The following is a 22,990-nucleotide window of genomic DNA, read 5'->3' on the forward strand; positions in this document are numbered from 1 at the left end:
ATCACCATCCACACTGCCCGCATGAAACCGCCACTAGACGTGTTTTGGAACACGTATGTTCCTTCCTCAGTGATGCAAAGATTTACAAACTTTGTGAGAGTAGTTGCGGGTACACCCACATGTTCCTCATTTACAAAGGGAAAGATTCCTGGATAGAACCCCCAGAATGCGCCCCCTTCCCCGTCCTAGGAGTTAGTGGGCAGATAGTGTAGGACTTACTGCACCCACTGCTGGATGAGGGTTACCACCTCTGTGTAGATAACTATTATACTAGCATACCCCTATTCATGTCCCTAACTACCAGAGGTACTGCGGCTTGCGGCACAGTGCGCAAAAAGAGAGGCCTCCCTAGATCCCTGGTAGGCCAACCACTGGGAATGGGTGAAAGCAGGGCTCTCCTCCATTAGAACATGCTGGCGGTTAAGTACAAGAACAAGAGGGGGGTCGTTTTACTGACTACCATTTACACCAATACCAGCTTCCCTGCTCCTGTATGAGGTACCACAACCACTACCCCCAAACCAGTTTGTATCCTGGGCTACAATAGGCACATGGGTGGGGTTGATCTTTCAGATAAAGTTCTGAAGCCCTACATTGCCACACAAAAAACAAAAGTGTGGTACAAAAAGCTGGTCGTACACATTGTACAGATGGCAATGTACAATGTGTATGTGCTATTTCAATCTGCAGGCCACACAGGAACTTCCCTTCAGTTCTAAGAGGTGGTTATCAAGGCCCTAATTTTCAAAGCCAGGCCAGGGTAGGTCCCAGTACTTCAGGAAGTCATGGTGTCTTTACTATACCAGGGCAAAATTTTCCAGGTCAAGTCCCCCAGACAGCAAGGAAGGGAAGGACCCAAAAAAGATGCAAGGTGTGTTCCAAAAGGGGGAAAAGGAAAGACACCATTTACCACTGCGAAACCTGGCCTGTGCATGTAGGATTGTTTTAAAATCTACCACACATCCATGGCGAATTTAATCCTCTATGTACCCTGTAGTTTTACCACCTTATATCTCTGATTTAATCCACATAGCTTACATATCCACTTTTCACCAACTACTACATATTCATTTCTGTGAAACACCTGTTAGGTCAAAAGTGCCCTTTCCACCCCTTAAAATGTTCGTACGGGGGGTCACTTTCCAAAATGGGGTCACTTCTTGTATTATTATATTTTTTTTAATTTTTTTTCTGGGGACCTCAGGAATTTTTTTAAAGCGACACGGCACCTAAAATCCATGTCTGCCAATTCAGGCCAGCAAAATCCATATTTTGCTGTTTGCCTGCTGTGTACCCATACAGCAGGCTGCAAGCACATATGGGGTGTTTCCTGAATGGGGAGAAAATGTGGGGTGCACTTTCCAAAATAGGGTCACTGTTTGGGGGTTTCCACTATAGGGCCACAGGGTCTTCATATGCGACGTAGCTCCCAATTACCATTCCAGCTAAATCCGCTCTCCAAAAGCTATATGATGCTCCTTCCACACTGAAGCCTGCTGTGCACCGTTACATCATTTTTTTGAGCACATATGAGGTGTTGCCATATTCGGGGGTAAATGGGGAACAAAATGTGGGCGCATTTTGTTCTGTTACCCTTTGGGAAAGTGAAAAATGTTTTTCTTGAAAGAAAATTGCAATTTTTCATTTTCACTGCCAAGTGTTTCCTAATTCTAGGAAACATCTTTGAGGTTTAAGTGCTCACTGCACACCTTGACCCTAAGTTCACACTTGTGTGTTTTACAGCGCGTTCGAACGCGCTGTAAAACGCATAACCGATGCAAACCAATGCTTCCCTATGGGACTGGTTCACATTTTCGCGTTTTACAGCGCGTACGATCGCAATGTAAAACGCCCTACTGAGCCATCAAGACCCATAATGCAAGTCATTGGGGACGGATCAGTTTTCTCTGACAGTTCATGATGGATCCGTCTTGGCTATGTTAAAATTAATGCAACAGGATCCGTTCATAGCGGATGCAGATGGTTATATTATTAGTAACGGAAGCGTTTTTTGCTGAGCCCTGTCGGATCCAGCAAAAACGCCGGTGTCAAAGTAGCCTGACCCTGGGTTCACACCTGAGCGTTTTACAGCGCGTTCAAACGCGCTGTAAAACGCTCAAGACATGAAATCCAATGCTTCCCTATGGGAATGGTTCACACCTGGGCGTTTTACAGCGCGTACGAACGCGCTGTAAAACGCCCGACGCTCAAACAAGTACTTGAGCTTCTTTGGGGCGTTTTGACGCGCGTTTGTGGCCATAGGACACTGCAGTCAATGACACAAACGCGCGTCAAACGCGCGTTTACTATTACAAAAAACGCGCATAAGAACGCGCGACAAAAACGCGCGTAAAACGCGCGTTTGCGCAACGCTCAGGTGTGGACCCAGGGTGAAACAGGCATGGGGACCTGCCTCTCGCCGTGTGCTGCCGCCGGAACTCCGCCCCCGCCCCCATGATAGTCAATGGGGATAGAGCGGCAGTCCGGAAGCACACGTGAACTAGAGGCAGGACAGATCAGACAGGCTGTTTACCCGCCGGAACAGCCTGCCGCACTCCCCTGTCGCTAATCTGTCTGTTTTTGAGCATCAGTTATGATCCGTTTGCATCAGTTATTTTTGACGGGAGAAAAAGTACTACATGCAGAACTCTTTCTCCATGTAAAAATAACTGATCTCTGATGGAACTGACATGAACTGATGGAAACGGATCATAACTAATGCTCCAAATAACAGCTCCGTATTTTATTTTATTTTTTTCCCCTGTTCTTCTGACGGATCAGAAGAACGGAAAGCTAAGCGGTGATGTGAACTCAGCCTTACCTACATATTACATTTAAAGGGCATCTGTCAGCAAATGTATACATATAAAACTGGCTGACCTGCTACATGTGCGCTTAGCTGCTGAAGGCATCTGTATTGGTCCCATGTTCATATGTGTCCGCATTGCTGAGAAAAATTGTGTTTTAAAGAGGACCTTTACCTGGTCCTGACATTACAAATACAGTATAAGTACCTGGCACTGTAGGGCATTATTAGTAGTTATTTGCTGGAATTTTTTTCAGATCGGATGCTGTGTTGTCCCTCTGTGCCCCCCATTTTGGTTTTGTGCCCTGTATGATAATGGATAGCATCGGTACAGGCAGGAGGAGACACCAGCTTTTCTCAGGGGGGCTTTTTTCTCGCTGGCTGTGAAATAATTACCTTTCAATAGAAGGGTGAGATCTGTGGCAATACCACATCTATTCTGCACCAAAATCAGAAATTGCGGATTTTGGTGTGGATATGCTGCAGAAACGCACATAAATCTGCACGGATCTTATGTGCGTTCACCCGCACTCATTTGTAGGTGACCTAAGGCTTTGGATACATAGCCATTTTGGCCACAACATCTGTTGCGTAACTAAAGATCGCAGTGTAGCGGGACTGCCATAGGGATGAATAGGGTCACAGCGCAACTCACGTTTGCAGCGACCGTTACATTTAAGTTGCAAGAAATCCAGCACTTCTAGGCTTTATGTCATTTCACGTGTCATGCCTGCTGCAAACATGCAAGTCGCGCTGTGACCCCACTCATTCCAGTGGCATCCCTGCCGCACTGCGATACTTGGGCATGACATGGGTGCGTGACACATGTTGTGCCCAAAATCACCCTTTAGCTGTACCCTAACAGCACCATTAGCATAACTGCACACAATATGGTTTACATGTGTTTTTCCCCGTGCAGTTTTTTTTGTGCAGAAAAACCACAGTGTAATACAGTACCATCAAAGTGAGTGAGATTTGCCAAATCTCATGTACATACTACGTATTTTTAACACACGGTAATTAACCTGCTGTTTGGATTTTAAAATCTGCAGCATTTCAATTGTTTGTGCGATTCTGCACCTTATACAGGGAGTGCAGAATTATTAGGCAAGTTGTATTTTTGAGGATTAATTTTATTATTGAACAACAACCATGTTCTCAATGAACCCAAAAAACTCATTAATATCAAAGCTGTATATTTTTGGAAGTAGTTTTTAGTTTTTTAGTTTTAGCTATTTTAGGGGGATATCTGTGTGTGCAGGTGACTTTTACTGTGCATAATTATTAGGCAACTTAACAAAAAAACAAATATATACCCATTTCAATTATTTATTTTTACCAGTGAAACCAATATAACATTTCAACATTCACAAATATACATTTCTGACATTCAAAAACAAAACAAAAACAAATCAGTGACCAATATAGCCACCTTTCTTTGCAAGGACACTCAAAAGCCTGCCATCCATAGATTCTGTCAGTGTTTTGATCTGTTCACCATCAACATTGCGTGCAGCAGCAACCATAGCCTCCCAGACACTGTTCAGAGAGGTGTACTGTTTTCCCTCCTTGTAAATCTCACATTTGATGATGGACCACAGGTTCTCAATGGGGTTCAGATCAGGTGAACAAGGAGGCCATGTCATTAGTTTTTCTTCTTTTATACCCTTTCTTGCCAGCCACGCTGTGGAGTACTTGGACGCGTGTGATGGAGCATTATCCTGCATGAAAATCATGTTTTTCTTGAAGGATGCAGACTTCTTCCTGTACCACTGCTTGAAGAAGGTGTCTTCCAGAAACTGGCAGTAGGACTGGGAGTTGAGCTTGACTCCATCCTCAACCCGAAAAGGCCCCACAAGCTCATCTTTGATACCAGCCCAAACCAGTACTCCACCTCCACCTTGCTGGCGTCTGAGTCGGACTGGAGCTCTCTGCCCTTTACCAATCCAGCCACGGGCCCATCCATCTGGCCCATCAAGACTCTCTCATTTCATCAGTCCATAAAACCTTAGAAAAATCAGTCTTCAGATATTTCTTGGCCCAGTCTTGACGTTTCAGCTTGTGTGTCTTGTTCAGTGGTGGTCGTCTTTCAGCCTTTCTTACCTTGGCCATGTCTCTGAGTATTGCACACCTTGTGCTTTTGGGCACTCCAGTGATGTTGCAGCTCTGAAATATGGCCAAACTGGTGGCAAGTGGCATCTTGGCAGCTGCACGCTTGACTTTTCTCAGTTCATGGGCAGTTATTTTGCGCCTTGGTTTTTCCACACGCTTCTTGCGACCCTGTTGACTATTTTGAATGAAACTCTTAATTGTTCGATGATCACGCTTCAGAAGCTTTGCAATTTTAAGAGTGCTGCATCCCTCTGCAGGATATCTCACTATTTTTGACTTTTCTGAGCCTGTCAAGTCCTTCTTTTGACCCATTTTGCCAAAGGAAAGGAAGTTGCCTAATAATTATGCACACCTGATATAGGGTGTTGATGTCATTAGACCACACCCCTTCTCTTTACAGAGATGCACATCACCTAATATGCTTAATTGGTAGTAGGCTTTCGAGCCTATACAGCTTGGAGTAAGACAACATGCATAAATAGGATGATGTGGTCAAACTACTCATTTGCCTAATAATTCTGCACTCCCTGTATAGTCTACAATGGAATTGTTAACACAGGCAGAAAAATAGTGCAAATTTATGTGCATTTTTGTTGCAGATTTAATGTAGATTTATTGCATACAAATGCGAATCATGTGTAGTTCCCCTACGGCTACATGCACACGGGTGTACGTTTACTAACAGAAAACCTGCACAGATTTCCATGCGGTTTTCTGTGCATTTCTGCACCAAAAGCCACATTGCAAAGGGTAAACGCCACAAAAAAAACGCATAAAACAATTGACTTGCTGCAGATTTGAAAATCCACAAAGTAGGTCAATTTCTGTACAGAAAAATAAGCGAAGTGTACATGAGATTTGTCTAATCTCATACACTTTGCTGGTACTGTATCACGCAGAATTTTTTTCTCCATGAAAAAAACATGCATAGGCTTTTATAGAGATGTATGCTAAGCAGAAAGGATGCAGCCACCGGCAGGTTTTTGGCGGAATTTCAGCGCTGCTGTCCACACCAAAATTCCACTGTAAAAGCCGTTGTGTGAACGTCTCCTTAGAGTGTGGCCACACATAGTAGGGGTCATTTTCAAAGACCGGCTTTTTGCGCCGATCATTGTTAGCCCCTGCGCTTCCAGTGGAAGCTCCTAATTTATGACAAAGTGCAGGCCTCGTCACAAATTAGGTTCAGCTCTAGCAGTCCGTGGGTGAAAAAAAGTGTTTTTATGCGAAAGACTGAAGCGCTGTTAGTAAACTACCCCCACCGATGCAGATTTTCTTCACAAAATTCCACTGCAGAGAATTAGAAGCATTTGCATGATGTGTGCCTAAACCCTTAGCGACAAATAACGATGTATCTTTCTTTTTATCTTACCTTTGTTTGCAGGCTGCCGTAGACAATAAGATTCAGGTGGAAGTAAAGTCTGAAGAACAAACACTGGGTAATTAAATCAGTCACAGGTGACTTGCTCCTTCTTTACTGTATTAAATTAGGCGCATCTTTGGCAATCCATGCGCCAGGAGTAAAAACGACCCCATCCCCTGACTGGAGTCGTTTTTACTCCTCTTTTACATCTGTTTTCAGTCGTAAATCGTAAGTAAGAGCTACGAGAAGTGGTGGACTCCACTGATCAGATACTGATGACCTATCCTCAGGTCAGGTCTAGTGCTGAGCGAACTTCTGTTTTCAAGTTCGGCGTACAAGGTTCGGGATGTCTAAGAATTCCGTTATGGATTCCGCTACCCAGGTCATTAGTATTAAACACTCGGAAAACCCCTTTAATGGTGATGTAGTAACCTGCATTCGCACAGCCATTAACAATGCACACTGAACAAATCAGTTCTAATCAGTTAATATGATGCCCCTGCAGTTTTCACAGCCACAACCTTAAACCTCATGCACACGAACGTATTTTCTTTCCGTGTCCGTTAGTTTTTTGTTTTTTTTTGCGGACCGTATACGGAACTATTCATTTCAATGGGTCCGCAAAAAAAAACGAAGTTGGGCCTCATTGTTTTGGCGGCTCAGATGCGGATCCATTCATTTCGTGGCTCTGTTCCGCGGGCCATCAAAAAATATAACATGTCCTACTCTTGTCCGCGCTTTGCGGACGAGAATAGGCATTTATGTTGCCGGCGCCTGTTCCGTTCTGCAATTTGCGAAGGGCAACACGGGCGGCTTCCGTTTTTTGCGGATTCGCGGTTCGCGGACCCCAATAAAGGCACGGCCGTGTGCATGAGGCCTTACTCTGTGTGCATTCCGTTTCCATATTTCCGTTCCACAAAAAAATAGAACATGTCCTATTATTGTCCTCATTACAGACAAGGATAGTACTGTTCTATTAGGGGCCAGCTGTTCATTTCATCCGTATTTTTTGTGGATCTGTTTTCTGCGGACCGCAAAATACATATGGTCATGTACATGAGGCCTCAAAGGTTGTCCAAACTATATAAAAAAAAAGAAAACTCTGGCCTAAAATAACAAATGAATGGACATTCACGCGGTTTCTCACCTGTTTCTTCAGTGCTGAGCTCTGGTCCTTCCACAGCTGTTGTCTGATATCTTCCTGGCTGCAGCAGTGATTTTCCATGCACATGAGGACTGGAGCTCAGTGCAGGAATATGCAAGGGATAATATGGGAGCGTATCCATTCATTTGTTATTTTACTCAAGTTGTATATAACTCAGCTCAAGTTGTATATAACTCAGACTACCACATTAAAATGGTAATCCATTTTCCTTCTCCTGAAATGTTACACAATTTTCAAATATACTTTGTGCATAAATTCCTTATGTTGTTCAAAATTTCGGCTTACAATCATATAATAGGAACCATCATTTCTTACCTCCATGGAATATAAGGATGCCTTCACACACGGCAGATTTTGTGGCAGAAAATTCTGCAACTGAAAATCAATTCCATTCATTTGAATGGGGCAGCGAGCACAAGGATTTCTGCTAGCCCCATTGCTGAATGGAACTAGAATTTTCTGCCACAAAATCTGCCGCGTGTCAAGGCAAGAAATCTGTCCTGTTATCTGATGGACACACAGGTGCTCAGCTTGTTTGGGTGTATTCATATGCAGCAGATTTGTGGCAGAAATCTCTCATTCATCTGAAGGATGCTTGCATAAATCCATACAGAACATGTAATGGAAAACTGTATAAGGTCCGCAATACATGGGCACCGGCCGTGTGCACACCGTATAGTGGAAGCGCTACACCATATAATGGATTTACTTGAATGGGTCTGCAATTCAGGAGATACGTTGCAGAATGGAGGCACAGATCAGTAGTGCTTCCCTGGGTTTTCTGTCCATGCCTCCGCACCACAAAAAAGTTGTGTTTGCACTACTTTTTTGTAGTGTAGACCATCGGATGTGGATCGCAGACTCCATTCAAGTAAATGGATCTTAAGACTGCGGCCACATGGTCGGTGCTCGTGCAAACTGCCGTCCTCAGCACGGGCAAAGCCGGCACACAGTCTTGTGCATAAGGCCTAACTTTTTATTATAGAAAGAAAAATCTTGCTGAAACTGTAAAGTACCCCTTCACAAGACTCATGACACATTTGAATTTCATTCTTTCAAGGCTTGGCTAGATGGCGACATGACACACATGATATTGTGCAACTGCAGCGGCGATCCGATTCATTTCTATGGGATCACCGCTGCTCAGTGATCCTGGACGCGACAGGTGTAGCCCTAGCCTAAATTGGACAAAGGATCTGATTATCTCCAAACATCAATATTAGAGATGAGCGAATTTCAGGTTATAAAATTCACTCACGCTTCGTTTACTGGTAAAAGGTGAATTGCGTTGTGGATTCCATTACCACTGACCACAACGCAATTCTATAATGGAATGCAGAACGGAATGGCTTTAGATGCATTCCGTTTTTCATTCCGTCATAATAGAAGTCTATGGGCTGCAAAACGGATTAGTCACGTTTCCCTTATGCAGGAGAGGACTCCCCTGCATAAGGCCTCATGCACACGACAGTATTTTTTCACTTTCCGCAAAACGGGGTTCCGTTGGTTCGTGATCCGTGACCGTTTTTTCGTCCGTGGGTCTTCCTTGATTTTTGGAGGATCCACGGACATGAAAAAAAAGTCGTTTTGGTGTCCGCCTGGCCATGCGGAGCCAAACGGATCAGTCCTGAATTACAATGCAAGTCAATGGGGACGGATCCGTTTGACGTTGACACAATATGGTGCAATTGCAAACGGATCCGTCCCCATTGACTTTCAATGTAAAGTCAGGAGTCCCTTTTATACCATCGGATCAGAGTTTTCTCCAATCCGATGGTATATTTTAACTTGAAGCGTCCCCATCACCGTGGGAACGCCTCTATGTTAGAATATACCATCGGATTTGAGTTACATTGTGAAAACTCATATCCGACAGTATATTCTAACACAGGCGTTCCCATGGTGATGGGGACGCTTCTAGTTAGAATATACTACAAACTGTGTACATGACTGCCCCCTGCTGCCTGGCAGCCCCTGATCTCTTACAGGGGGCCATGATCAGCACAATTAACCCCTCAGGTGCCGCACTGGGTTCTATTGTATTAATAACATTGGTGGCCAGTGTGCGCCCCCCCCCCCCCCCCGGCCCCCCTTCCCTCCCTCTATTGTATTAATATAACATTGTGGCACAGTGTGCGCCCCCCCTTCCTCCCTCTATTGTATTAATACGTTGGTGTCACAGTGTGCGCCCAGCCCCCCCTCCCTCTATAGTATTAATAACATTGGTGGCACAGTGTGCGCCCCCCTCCCTCCCTCTATTGTATTAATAGCATTGGTGGCCAGTGTGCGGCCTCTCCCCCCCCCCCCCCCCTGATCATTGGTGGCAGTGGAGTTCCGATCGGAGTCCCAGTTTAATCGCTGGGGCTCCGATCAGTAACCATGGCAACCAGGACACTACTGCAGTCCTGGTTGCCATGGTTACTTAGCAATAGTAGAAGCATCATACTTACCTGCTGGCTGCTGCGCTGTCTGTGACCGGCCAGGAGCTCCTCCTACTGGTACAGGTCTGTGCGGCGCATTGCTTAATGATCTGTCACTTACTAGTAGGAGGAGCTCCCGGCCGGACTGGACATTTTGTCTAATTAAGACATAGCCTTTGTGTGTAAAGTCCTTGAATTTTCTCTGTTTTGTGTCATTTGGGGAACTGAGGGGCTCCTTATCTCTGCTTTCTGACATTATAAACACTCATTATAGCTCAATTCTTACAGAAGTAAGTACACCCCTCACATTTTTGTTAATATTCTATTATATATTTTCATGGGACAAAACTGAAGATATGACACTTTTGTACAATGTAAAGTAGTCAGTGTACAGCTTGTATAACTGGTCAGCCCTCAAAATAACAACACACAGCCATTAATGTCTAAACTGCTGGCAACAAAAGTGAGTACACCCATATGTAAAAATTGCCAAATTGTGCCGAATTGGCCATTTTTCCTCCCCGGTGTCATGTGACTCATTATTGTTGCAAGGTCTCAGGTGTGACTGGGGAGCAGGTGTGTTAAATTTGGTGTCATCACTCTGACACTCTCTCATACTGGTCACTGGAAGTTCAACATGGCAGCTCATGGCAAAGAATTCTCTGAGGATATGAAAAAAATTAATGGTTGCTCTACATAAAGATGGCCTAATAAGATTGTAAACACCCTGAAACTGAGCTGCAGCACTGTGACTAAAACTATACAGCCGTTTAACAAGACAGGTTCCACTCAGAACAGGCCTCGCTATGGATGACCAAAGAAGTTGCACGTCCTCAGCGTCATATCTAGAGGCTATTTTTTCAAAATAGAAGTGTGAGTGCTACCAGTGTTGCTACAGAGGTTAATGGGTTGAGGGGGTCTGCTTGTCAACGCTCAGTGCATTAAATTGGTCTGTATGGCTGTTATCCCAGAAGGAAGCCTCTTTTAAGGATGATGCACGAGAAAGCCACAATCAGTTTGCAGAAGACAAGCAGACTAAGGACATGGATTACTGGAAACATGTTCTGTGGTCGAATGAGACCAAGATAAAACTGATTTGGTTCAGTTGATGTCAAGCATGTGTGGCACCAACCAGGTGAGTAGTACAAAGACAAGTGTGTCTTGCCTACAATCAAGTATGGTGGTGGGAGTGTCATGTTTTGTGGCTGCTTGAATACTGCCGGCTGTAGGGGGCTACAGTTCATTGAAGGAACCATGAATGGCAACATGTGCTGTGACATACTGAAGCAGAGCATGATCCCCTCCCTTCGGAAACAGGGCCTCAGGGCAGTATTCCAACATAACCACCCCAAACACACCTCCAAGACGACCACTACCCTGCTAAAGAAACTGAGGGTAAGGGTGCTGGACTTGCCAAGCGTGTCTCCAGACCTAAACCCTATTGAGCATCTGTGGGGGCATCCTCAAATGGAAGGTTCAAACAAAACAATAGCTGATCTTAGGGAGACCAGCTACAGAAAACACTGTGGAGCCTCATTTAGGAGTCTCAACACAGCAATCCAAAGTGCAAAGCTCCCTGGGAAACAGTAATATGCAAAATAACTGTGATGCCCCAGTTATGGGTCTTCAACACAGTGAAAGCCAGTTATCCCTCAAAGGAAGGAAAACCAAGCAAAGGGGTGTCCCCATTTCAGAGATCACCAAATCGACCATATTATGTGGCCCCTATGTCAAGATCCCACTCTTTTACAAGCTTTAAGGGTGCGACGGGGAAGTCCTAAGCCAGTTATCCATCCACAGACAGTTGTTTCAGGATATTGCCCCTCATCAGTGTGGAGTAGGATTCTGGCTAACTGGGAGCAATGCCTTGGAGACTATTCAAACAAGACAATAGCTGATCTTAGGGAGACCAGCTACAGAAAACACTGTGGAGCCTCATTTAAGAGTCTCAACACAGCAATCCAAAGTGCAAAGCTCCCTGGGAAACAGTAATATGCAAAATAACTATGGAGCCCCAGTTATGGGTCTTCAACACAGTGAAAGCCAGATATCCCTCAAAGGAAGAAAAAACAAGCAAAGGGGTGTCCCCATTACAGAGATCACCAAATCCACCATATTACTGTTTCCCAGGGAGCTTTGCACTTTGGATTTCTGTGCTGAGACTCTTAAATGAGGCTCCATAGTGTTTTCTGTAGCTGGTCTCCCTAAGATCAGCTATTGTTGTGTTTGAATAGTCTCCAAGGCATTGCTCCCGATTACCCAGAATCCTACTCCACACTGATGAGGGGCAACACCCCAAAACAGCTGCCAAATGGAAGGTGGAGGATATCCACTAGCTCCATGATGTCATCATGGAGGAGTAAAAGAGGATTCCAGTAGCAACCTGTGAACTCCATGCCTAAGAAAGTTAAGGCAGTGCTGGAAAATAATGGTGGCCACACAAAATATTGACACTAGGCACAATTTGGCCATTTTCACTTAGGGGTGTACTCACTTTTGTTGAGTTATTTTGAGGGCAGACCAAATTTACACTGTTATACAAGCTGTACACTGACTACTTTACATTCTATCAAAGTGTCATATCTTTAGTGTTGTCCCATTAAAATATATAATAAATGTTTTAAAAAATTAGGGGTGTACTTACTTTTGTGAGATACTGTATCTTACTGATAAGAATGTGGCTTAAATAAAGTGTTTATGACCTCTAGTTTAGAGATAAAGTTTATTAGATGACCGGCACAAAGTGAAAGTACCAGTCACACAAAAAAAGAGTTACCCTTTGTGACAGAACGGCTCAATATCTTTAATAAAGGCTAATTGAAAATATGATTTTTAGCCAAAAATGACTAAAATCCAATCATAAACAAAAATTGCCTCTGAAGGTGTACATAGCATTTAAGTACTCTCTAATGACAGGGTCTGTTCCACAGGCTTGGTGTTTAGCAAATGTGGTGCCAATATTCAAAAAGGGGTCAAAAACAGAGCCCGGAAGTCTAACTTCTGTGTTGGTTACCTGTTTGAAGGCTTTCTAAGAGATGCTATCCTGGAGTATCTCAATGAAAATAAGCATATAACGACATACTTGCACTGGTTTAGTGCTAGATTAATGCTGTAAAACTAATCTAATCAGTTTCTATGAGGTGGTAAGTTCTAAACTGGACCAGGGTGAGTTGTTGTGATGTGATATATCTTGACTCCTCCAAATTATTTGATATTATGCCACTGGAAGAAAATGTGTGCAAGTGGGTACGTAACTGACCCAGTGATAGAAAACAGAGGGTGCCGATTAACAGTACAAACTTTGATTGGGTCACTGTCACTACTAGTAGGGTACCACAGGGGTCAGTTTTGGGTCCTATTCTCTTCAATATAGTTATTAATGATCTTGTAGAGGAGTTGCATAGAAAAATATCATTTTTTGCAGATGATACTAAACTGTGTTAAGTATCAAGGGTACTTTCACATTAGTGTTGTTGGATTCCGGCAGGCAGTTCCATTGCCAGAAATGCCTGCCGGATCCATCAAACTGCATACAAACGGATATTCCCCCCTCCCCCATCTCTATTAGTCCATTGCCAAAAATACCTGACGGAAATATGTAATCCGTTGTCATCCGGTATTTAAATTTTCAAGGATCAGATCACAATTTCATATGCAAAGGGTGTCACATAGCATTGAAAGACAGGACACCACTTTCCGTCGAAGTTTTTCACCTGCAGAACGCCTAATGCTTACCATAAGGTAATTTTTATTGTATTTGTATATATTTTCTATTTTAGTTTTGTATAATTTTTTAACGTTGCTTTTCCTGGTTCAAAGCTCAAATCTGACATATTTCCCTACCCCATGTTACGAAAATGTTCTTTACTTGATACAGCAGCGCTTGAATTTTGGGAGGTGTGCCAATTTCCCAGCTGTCTTGGGGCAGAGAAACATATCCGTATTATCAAGCCCCAAGATAGAAAGCATGATGGTGGGGAAGTCTGAAACTCTTCAACTACGCTTTTGAGTGTAACAGTTTTCCCCCGTCATTTATGGAGGTGACTATTGTGATAATCCACAAGACTGGGAAACCTCCGGATCAATGCAGCTCCTATAGACCAATCTCCCTTTTGAATGTGGATGCGAAAATCCTAGCTAAACTTCTCGCTAGACGTCTCAGGGATGTAATTTTGTCCGTGATTGATCCCGATCAGTTTGGTTTTATGCCGGGTAAGACCACTGATATTAATCTTAGAAGATTATTTACTAATTTACAGGTCTCACATGATAACGCGGGAACCCGAGCGATTGCTTATCTCGATAATGAGAAGGCTTTCGACTCGATTGAGTGGAACTTTATATAGGAGACGTTGCGCTGTCTGGACTTCCCTCAGTCTTTCATAAGGTGGGTACAATTACTATACAAGGCCCCTATGGCAAGGGTTAGTGTTAATGGGTATTTGTCACGCCCCTTTGGTTTCCATAGAGGTACTAGGCAGGGCTTTTCCCTATCACCTATGTTATTTGCCATGGTTATGGAGCCCCTTACTCAACTAGTTAATGGATCGGGACTGATTGAGGTATGGTCTATAGCGGGAATACAGGAAAAGATTTCACTCTACACTGATGATCTTCTGGTGTATCTGGCAGATACTGGTTCCTCCTTGGAAGCTCTTCTGGATACCATAGATGGCTTTGGGAAATATTCGGGCCTTAGGGTTAATTGGAGTAAATCTAGCCTTTGCTTGGTAGATGAGACGGATCCTGCAGATATAACGCCCCCTCACGTTTGAAGGTAGTGGATTGTTTTGTTTACTTGGGGACTAAGGTACACAGGGATCCCAGGCAGTTCTATAGGGTCAATGTAGTCCCCACTATGGAGTATATTACTCGTAAACTCGAAGCTTGGGGAAATTTACCGCTGACATTTATAGGTAGAGCAAATATGATAAAAATGGCGGTGTTACCGAAGCTTCTATATCTTTACAGAGCAGCTCCTATAAAGATCCCCCATATCCACTTTAGCTCCTTAGATAAGATTTTTTCCCCTTTTTTGTGGAAGCACCAGTCCCCTCGCATTGCTAGGAAGTCTTTGAAAGCCTTATATAATCAGGGGGAAGTTGAGACTACCAGACATGTATTTGTACTACATCGCTGCCCAATTAGTGTATGCCTCCTGGTGGATCAGGGCAGATGCCAATAACCCGGCAGTGGTATTAGAGGCGGCTCTGGTGGGCTCCTATGAGGCATTGGCCAACTTAGTATATCGGGAGGGAGAAACTTCAGTCCTGCATTACACTAAAGCAATGGCTACAGTGGTGATGGCTTGGAAGCAGTTTGTGGTGACGCACACTGAGAGTGAGGGATGTGATACTTTGTCCCCATACATACCATTGTGGTGCAATAAGCAGCTGCAAGAACTGCTTCACTTATCTGATTATGAATTTTGGCCTCAGAGGGGTGTGAAATACCTCACTCAATTGTATGTGGATGGGGTATTCTGTTCATTTGACAGCCTTCATAGTGAATACAATTTGCCCTGTACGTGTTTCTATCTGTACCTCCAGCTGAGGCACGCCTGTGAGGCCCAATTTAAACCTTATCTTTGTCTTTGAAATGTGGCCCCATTGAATCTGTGGCCCGGGTGAAACAACCTTATAAACCTATTTCATCATTCTATGTTGAAATTATGAAATTGCAGGATTCACCGCTCTGTCGCTCCTTCGAGCGTTGGAGGGTTGATATCCCGGATCTGGAGGCGTCTCATCTGGAGGAACTGAGCTCTGTCTGAAAGAACACGGTAATAAGCGCTCGGGTATTAACTTAAGTGGGTACACAGGGTTTATCTCACTCCAGTGCGTCTGCATCATATGCGTAGGCTCCCAGACCCTTCTTGTACAAGGTGTGGAGAGCAGAGAGGATCCTTATATCATATGGTATGGACTTGTCCTGTTGTGCGGAGGTTCTGGGGTGATATTTGTGATTTTATCTCCTCAAAGCTGGGACTCCCGGGGATACTCTCTCCTATAGTGTGCCTATTAGGGTTAGTGTCAGAAATAGATCCTACTAAACATGGAAGAAAGTTGCTCCGTTTACTTATGTTTTATGGGAAGAAAACAATCCTTTTTCATTGGAAACCACCAAAGACCCCTACCCTTGGTTCTTGGATCCAACTGATAAATGCTGACCTGCAGATGTACAAACTCACTTTTGCAGCAAGGGGGAATCCTGACAGATTTGATCAGATTTGGGGACTTATGTACGCAGGGTACTATTTGAGCTTAGGTGCCAGGTTCTGGGACTCCAGGTTGTAGGAGTGTGTGTGTGAATGGTTATTAGGTCCTGTACTCATAAATATGCCATGATGTATTACTGGACTGCTTATTTGTTTAGCAACATTTTGTCATTGACTTATTCTGAGGTACTTCTTGTATGAGTACGGTACGGGTCTTCAGACTTGTTGTCTGGCTGTCTTCGTTTCTGTACCCCGTTGGGATTTGGACAAGTTTTGTAAAGTTAAAATGCTTTCTATAAATAAACACTATTAAAAAAATTAAAATCAAGCCCCAAGGCACTGGTTCAGACTATTTTAACTACAAAAAATATACAGTTTTGTGGCAATCGATGTTGGGGCTTACGGCCAAACCAATGATTCCATGGTCTTTAAAAATTCTTCCATGGGGAGAAGGCTATACAATAGACAATTGGATTTACCACCAACTCAAATAAACCATATTCCAGCCGCAGATTAAACTGGAGCAAATGCATATTAAACTACCGCTTGACCAGGACTCGAAGAATGGTTGAATGCACATTCGGCATTCTAGTGGCCAAATGGCGAATTTTCATTGTAGCAGTTTCAAGGATGAGAGACTCTTTTGCTGAATATTTCTGCTCTGATGCAGGAAGAGTGGACTGGCAGGACCAAATGATTTAAATTATTTCTGTTATTTGTTTTTTTTTTGGAAAACAATAATTGCTATTACCGGTAATTGTTTTTCTTGAAACCCATGCGACCAGGACATCCCATCCAGGACAGGAAACCTGACGAGATAAAAGGGTTCACACCCCCACCACACCTCGTGATTATAATAAACCGAACTCCGGAGGCGTGACGACAACAAGAAAAGAAGAAAGCACAAAAAGAGAAAACTAATTTAGCAACTCCCCAACTTCCGTAAGGCACTGCACCTAAGATATATATATATATATATATATATATATATATATATATATATCATATTCTTTTAAAAAAAATGTTTTATTTTGTCGAAAAAGGGAGGGGAAAATAGGGGTGCCATCATGGGTTTCAAGAAAAACAATTACCGGTAAGAGCAATTATTGTTTTCCCCTCACCCATGATGGCACCCATTTTAGAATAAAATATAAGTCAAAAACTAGAGGGGGACTACGGCCTGAAGTACTTTTCTCCAAAGGTCACATCTGAGTTGTAATGTATCCTATGTTTGAAAAAAGTGTAGCCGCTCTACAGATATAGGCCAACGAAGCCGTAGCCCTTTCTGCCCAGGAGGTAGCTACTGCCCTGTTAGAATGAGCCCCAAACCCCGTTGGAGGGGGAAGGTCAAGAGAAGAATAGGCCATCGAAATAGCATTCTTAACCTATCTAGCTATCACACTAGAGGAGACTTTATGGCCCCTACACTTTCCCTGGAACTTAATTGGGAGGTTTTCATCTCTCGTCCAAGGAGAAGTAGAATAGAGGAGAGATTTCATTGCTTGGATGTCAGAAGCCAATGCGGCTGGGTTAGGGCAAAAAAGTACGGAAGAATCACATCCTGATTTATGTGGAAATCTGAAACCACTTTTGGCTGAAAAGAAGGGATAGGCCTGATGATAACCTTGTATTCTAGGATGGTAGTATAGGGAGGGAATGCAGAAAAAGCTTGTATTGCAGATACCCTTCTGGCCAAGGTTATAGCAAGAAGGAAGGCCAATTTACAAGAGAGAATCTTAATCGAAATGTAACTTAATGGTTCAAACGGTTTCTGGGATAGAGCCATAAGAACTGTATTAAGATCCCAGGCAGGGGACAAGGATCTAAGGGAAGGCTGAGACCTAGAAGCAGCAGATAAAAATCTGATCTAAGGATGCTCTGTTAACTTCTAATAAAAAAAAGTAACTTAGGGCAGCTGCTTGAACCTTCAAAGTTGAGGCTTTAAGATGTCTGTCAAGCCCTGCTTGTAAAAATTCTAGCATTTTTGGAATTTCTGGAGACTTAAGAGGATCTGGGCTACAACCTAAGAAGGTAGAAAACACATTCCAAATTTTTATGTATTTCTTAGAGGTTACCTCCTTTCTACTTTTTAGCATTGTGGAGACTACTTTAACTGACAAACCCCTTCCTAACCAGATTTCCCTTTCAACCTCCATGCTGACAAGTGAAGGACTTCTGGATTGGGGTGGAAAATGCCGGGATTGCAAACGTCATTTGTTCCAGTACCGCCATCGCTTCTCTGAAAGTACACCGGTAAGACAGGAAGATTGACCATATCAATTCTATAATTGTCTCCTTTCTTTGTGATGGAAGGAAACTCCTTTGTAGACTAGAATCTAACTGAATCCCCAAAAACACAAATCTGAGAAGGAATCATATTTGACTTTTTCCAATTGATTAACCACCCCATGTCTTCTAAAGTGGAGCAGAGCAACTTGATATCTTTTTTAGCCCTTCTCTTGACTGAGAAACAGAAAATCGTCCAGATAGGGGATTAGAGAAATGCCTGACTGTCTTAGAAAAGCTGCCACCTCTGCTATAACCTTGGTGAAGACCCTCGGTGCCTGTGACACACCGAAGGGAAGAGCTTTGTACTGAAGACGTAATAACTCCCCCGGAACCCATACTGCTATTCTTAAAATCTTTTGGGAGGAAGGATGACTTGGAACATAATAGTATGCCTCCTCTAGGTCCAGACTTGCCATCCAGCAACCCTGGAAGAGAAGATTCACCAGAGATTTTATTGTCTCCATTCTGAATTTTTTGTACTCTAGGGATCTGTTCAGTTTTTTTAGATTTAGAATGTACCATTCGGCTTTTTTACCTTACCTCTTTCTGCTATGGGAACTGGACAAACTAATCCCTTGTGTAAGAGAGAATTGAGATTTGTCTTTGGGTTTGTTGTCCTGGGTTTTGAACAGAAAACCCCCAGACTTTCTAGAGAATCTTTCTCTTTCACTTCTATTACTCTGCTTACTCCTCTGCCTTTAAAGAAAGGGATTCTTTTGGGGGACCAGAAACCTCTTTTTGTTGTCTGAAGCTCTCTCTAATATGTCATCAAGAACAGTCTAGAATCTTCACATGGGAGCAAATTCTAGACTTTGAGCCCTGATCCCCTTTCCAAGGCCTAAGCCATACAGCCCGCCAACTGCAGTTGCCATAGCCGCATCTCTGGCAGAAAAACAAACTACATCTGTAGAGGCGTCTGCCAAAAAATCTGCCGCCTTCTGGAAGGTTGGTAGAGAGGAAAGTAAATCTTCTTTTGGTGTTTTGTTTCTGACATGAGATTCTGCCCCAGCCATAACCTTAAAGACCTAGATACCCACGAGGCCGCAATGGCCGGTCTGAGACTTGTCGAGGCAAATTCCCATGATCGTCTGAGATAAACATCCACCTTTTTGTCTAAGGGGTCTCCTAAACAGCCTAGGTTTTCAAAGGGAAGGTCTGATCTTTTGGCGATCTTGGCTACCGGAGCATCTACGGAAGGAACTCTGTCCCATACGTTAGATACCGATTCCTCAAACGGGTATTTACGCTTGACAGAATTTGGAATAAAAAAAATTCTGTCCAGATTTTTCCATTCCTTTTTAATTAATGCTTCAATGTTCTTGTGAATGGAAAAAACTCTATAGCGTTTTGGGCCCCGCCCCAAAGCCTAGTCAGCAATAGTTTAAGTCTCTTTTAATGTCCTCAAATTGCATAGTAGTTTTTCCGGCTTTTAATAAAGGCTCTACATTTTCTGGAGGAAAAACGAGACTTTCCTGCTGTATCTTCATCAGAAGACATATAATCAGAGGACAAATCTTGGCCTGATTCTAGGTCTTCATCTATTCCGGAACCGGAAGGCTCAGAGTCAGAATCCCAGTTATAGGCCTTTCTCTCTGGTGATTTTTGCCGGCCACGCTTGAAGGATTTTATGGAAGATTTAACTTCCGAACGAACTAAGGGGCTAATGGATTTTGATAAACTATGGGATTCTTCCATCACTAGCTTATCAATACACGATTGACATAGTGGTTTAACATATGTAGAATACAGAGGCACTTTACATCCTCCACATTCTCCATGTTTGGATTTGCTGGGAGCTTTCTTAGGTACTTTAGCAACCTACGAAAAAAGCATCCAACACCCAGAAATAAATGGAGGGTTAGTAGATGGTCAGTCTCACCCAGGTGTAGCGTCAATCTTTCCCCCTCCTCAGGTCTAAGGCTACTTTCACACTAGCGTTCGGGTTTCCGCTCGTGAGCTCCGTTTGAAGGAGCTCACGAGCGGACCCGAACGCAGCCGTCCAGCCCTGATGCAGTCTGAATGGAGGCGGATCCGCTCAGACTGCATCAGTCTGGCGGCGTTCAGCCTCCGCTCCGCTCGCCTCCGCACGGACAGGCGGACAGCTGAACGCTGCTTGCAGCGTTCGGGTGTCCGCCTGGCCGTGCGGAGGCGTGCGGATCCGTGCGGATCCGTCCAGACTTTCAATGTAAGTCAATGGGGACGGATCCGTTTGAAGATGCCACAATGTGGCTCAATCTTCAAGCGGATCCGTCCCCCATTGACTTTACATTGAAAGTCTGGACGGATCCGTACTAGGCTATTTTCACACTTAGCTGTTCTATGCTAAAAATAATGCAGACGGATCCGTTCTGAACGGAGCCTCCGTCTGCATTATTATGAGCGGATCCGTTCAGAACGGATCCGCCCGAACGCTAGTGTGAAAGTAGCCTAATACCGGGCTTCTGGGCCTCAAGGGTTCCACGAGGTCGGCTCGTCTGGTGTCACCTGGCTCCATGATACGCGGCAGCTGCAGACCCTGCACAGCACTGTGTGCGTCCACGTCTGCCTGCCTTCTCCTGCTACCGGATCTATAACGCGCCTCGGCTCCTTCCCATGACCCAAGAAATAAAGGGGGCGTGCCTAATCCACGGCAGCTGAACTTCCGGCTTCCGACCCGCCAAAGGAAATGACGTCTATGCGCCGGAAGCCACTCCGAGTCTGTGCATGCGCCGAGCGTCTTGGAGTCCGATTCCGCTATGTTGGAAATGGGCCGACAGCGCAGCCACTGCCATGGACCGGGAGCCGCCTGTACACGGAAACAGCGGCTCCTCAAAGATGCTTGGGAGGAGGCAGGATGAAGGGCAGACTTAGGCGACGGCTCCAACAGGAGACTTATGCTGCCAGGGATAGGTCCCTTTACGGTGTAGTACAGGGATGGGCAAACTGCGGCTCTCCAGCTGTTGTAAAACTACAACTCCCAGTATACCCAGTCTGCCTACAGCTATCAGCCTACAGCAGGGCATGATGGGATTTGTAGTTTTACAACAACTGGAGAGCCGCAGTTTGCCCATCACTGATGTAGTAGACCCGGACCTTCCCCAGCCATCGAGGTGAGAACCATGATTTAAAGGGAACTCAGGTACCTCCTATCATGAGGACAGGAAACCTGAACTGAGGTGTGGTGGGGTGTGAACCTTTTTATCTCGTCAGGTTTCCTATCCTGGATGGGAGGTCCTGGTCGCATAGGTGCTGTCATGAGTGAGGGGAAAAATTAATCTAATTTGAATTTATTCTTGTTGCAGTTTTGTTGCATACTTATGTGGGTGGATACAGTAGTGTGTATTGATTTTCAACACCTGTTTTGTAAAATTATTTTGTTTCATAAACTTGTTTTAAAACCATACATTGAGTCTTGTTGCATATATTGATCTCCCCACACTGGAGTAGCAACAAATACGTGTGTTGCTCTGCCAGCGCTGGAATATAATGTCAGGCCTCTTCTGCACTACTCCTTGTCAACTTAATCTCCCCACGCTGGAGGAGAGACAAATACTTGTGTTGCTCCATCAGCACTGGGAGATTATGTCAGGCCTCTCTTCTACACAATGTTCCTTGTGAACATAATCTCCCCATGCTGGAGGAGCGACAAATGCTTGTGTTGCTCCGCCAGCACTGGGAGATTTTAACGGTTCCAAAATAACCCATTTTGAATCGACTTGTTTAAAAACAAATACATTTGCAATACAAATAACATTTATTAAGAATAAATAACATTTTGAAAAAATTATATTAAAAAAACAACATTTTTAAAAACTTTTTTAAAGTTGCCTGTATACAGGCCTGGGGGAAGTAGATGGGTGGGGGTGGAGGGCAGTACGCGGTTTGGGACCCCTCTGTCCTGTTCTTCTGCCATAAGTGCGTGTTGGGGGAAGTACAACAGAGGGAGTATTTAAGGTTGAGGATTGGGCAGGAGATGGACTTTCCCGAGCTAGAGTAGAGGGAGTGGTGAAAGAGGTTGGAGGATAGTAATGAGGAGGAGAGGGACAAAAGTGGTGAGAAAATAGCTCTGGGGTTTGGGACTGGGATGGGGTATGGGAAGTGGGATGGGAAGTGGAATGGGGCGGCTGTGAAGGGGAATGGGGAGGTTGGAATGGGGGATAGGTGTGGGATGGGGATAGGGCTGGGGCGGTGTTGCACTTGCTACAATACGCAGTCCACTACAATACGCAGTCCACATACCAGTCTATGGGGGGTCTGGAGGTGATGGCCATCTTCATAATTGTGCAAGCTGCTGTATACCTTGTAAAGGTAACCATTTTAGAGACCATTATATTTTGGCAAATTTTAAACCAAAAACTATCAGTAAGGCTACTTTCACATCTGCGTTTTGCTTTCCGGTTTTGAGATCTAGCAGAGAATCTCAAAACCAGAGGAAAACGCTTCAGTTTTGTCCCCATTCACTGTTAATGGGGAAAAAACTGAACAAACCAGAAAGCAGTGCACCAGAATGCATTTTGTTCCGGTTTGTTGCGTTTCCATGCCAGACACAAAACCGCTGCAAGCAGTGTTTTTGTGTGCAGCATGGGAAACTGAACATGCTGGATCCAACACCAAAAACCATGTAAGTCAATGGTGCTGGTGT

At 44.1% G+C, this 22,990-nt stretch overlaps 1 protein-coding gene across 3 annotated transcripts in view; it reads left to right on the forward strand.

Annotated features, from left to right (window-relative positions):
- The window catches only part of COMTD1 (catechol-O-methyltransferase domain containing 1), a 120,245-nt gene that overhangs the window by 88,913 nt on the left and 8,342 nt on the right, over window positions 1-22,990 (forward strand). For all 3 annotated transcript variants that reach the window (XM_044297899.1, XM_044297900.1, XM_044297898.1), the window contains one exon: window positions 6,300-6,354. In XM_044297899.1, coding sequence (XP_044153834.1) covers window positions 6,300-6,354 — 55 coding nt within the window. The remainder of the gene's footprint in view (window positions 1-6,299; window positions 6,355-22,990) is intronic.

Source organism: Bufo gargarizans, chromosome 6 (assembly GCF_014858855.1).
Source record: "Bufo gargarizans isolate SCDJY-AF-19 chromosome 6, ASM1485885v1, whole genome shotgun sequence".
In the NCBI taxonomy this organism is placed as follows: Eukaryota; Metazoa; Chordata; class Amphibia; order Anura; family Bufonidae; genus Bufo; species Bufo gargarizans.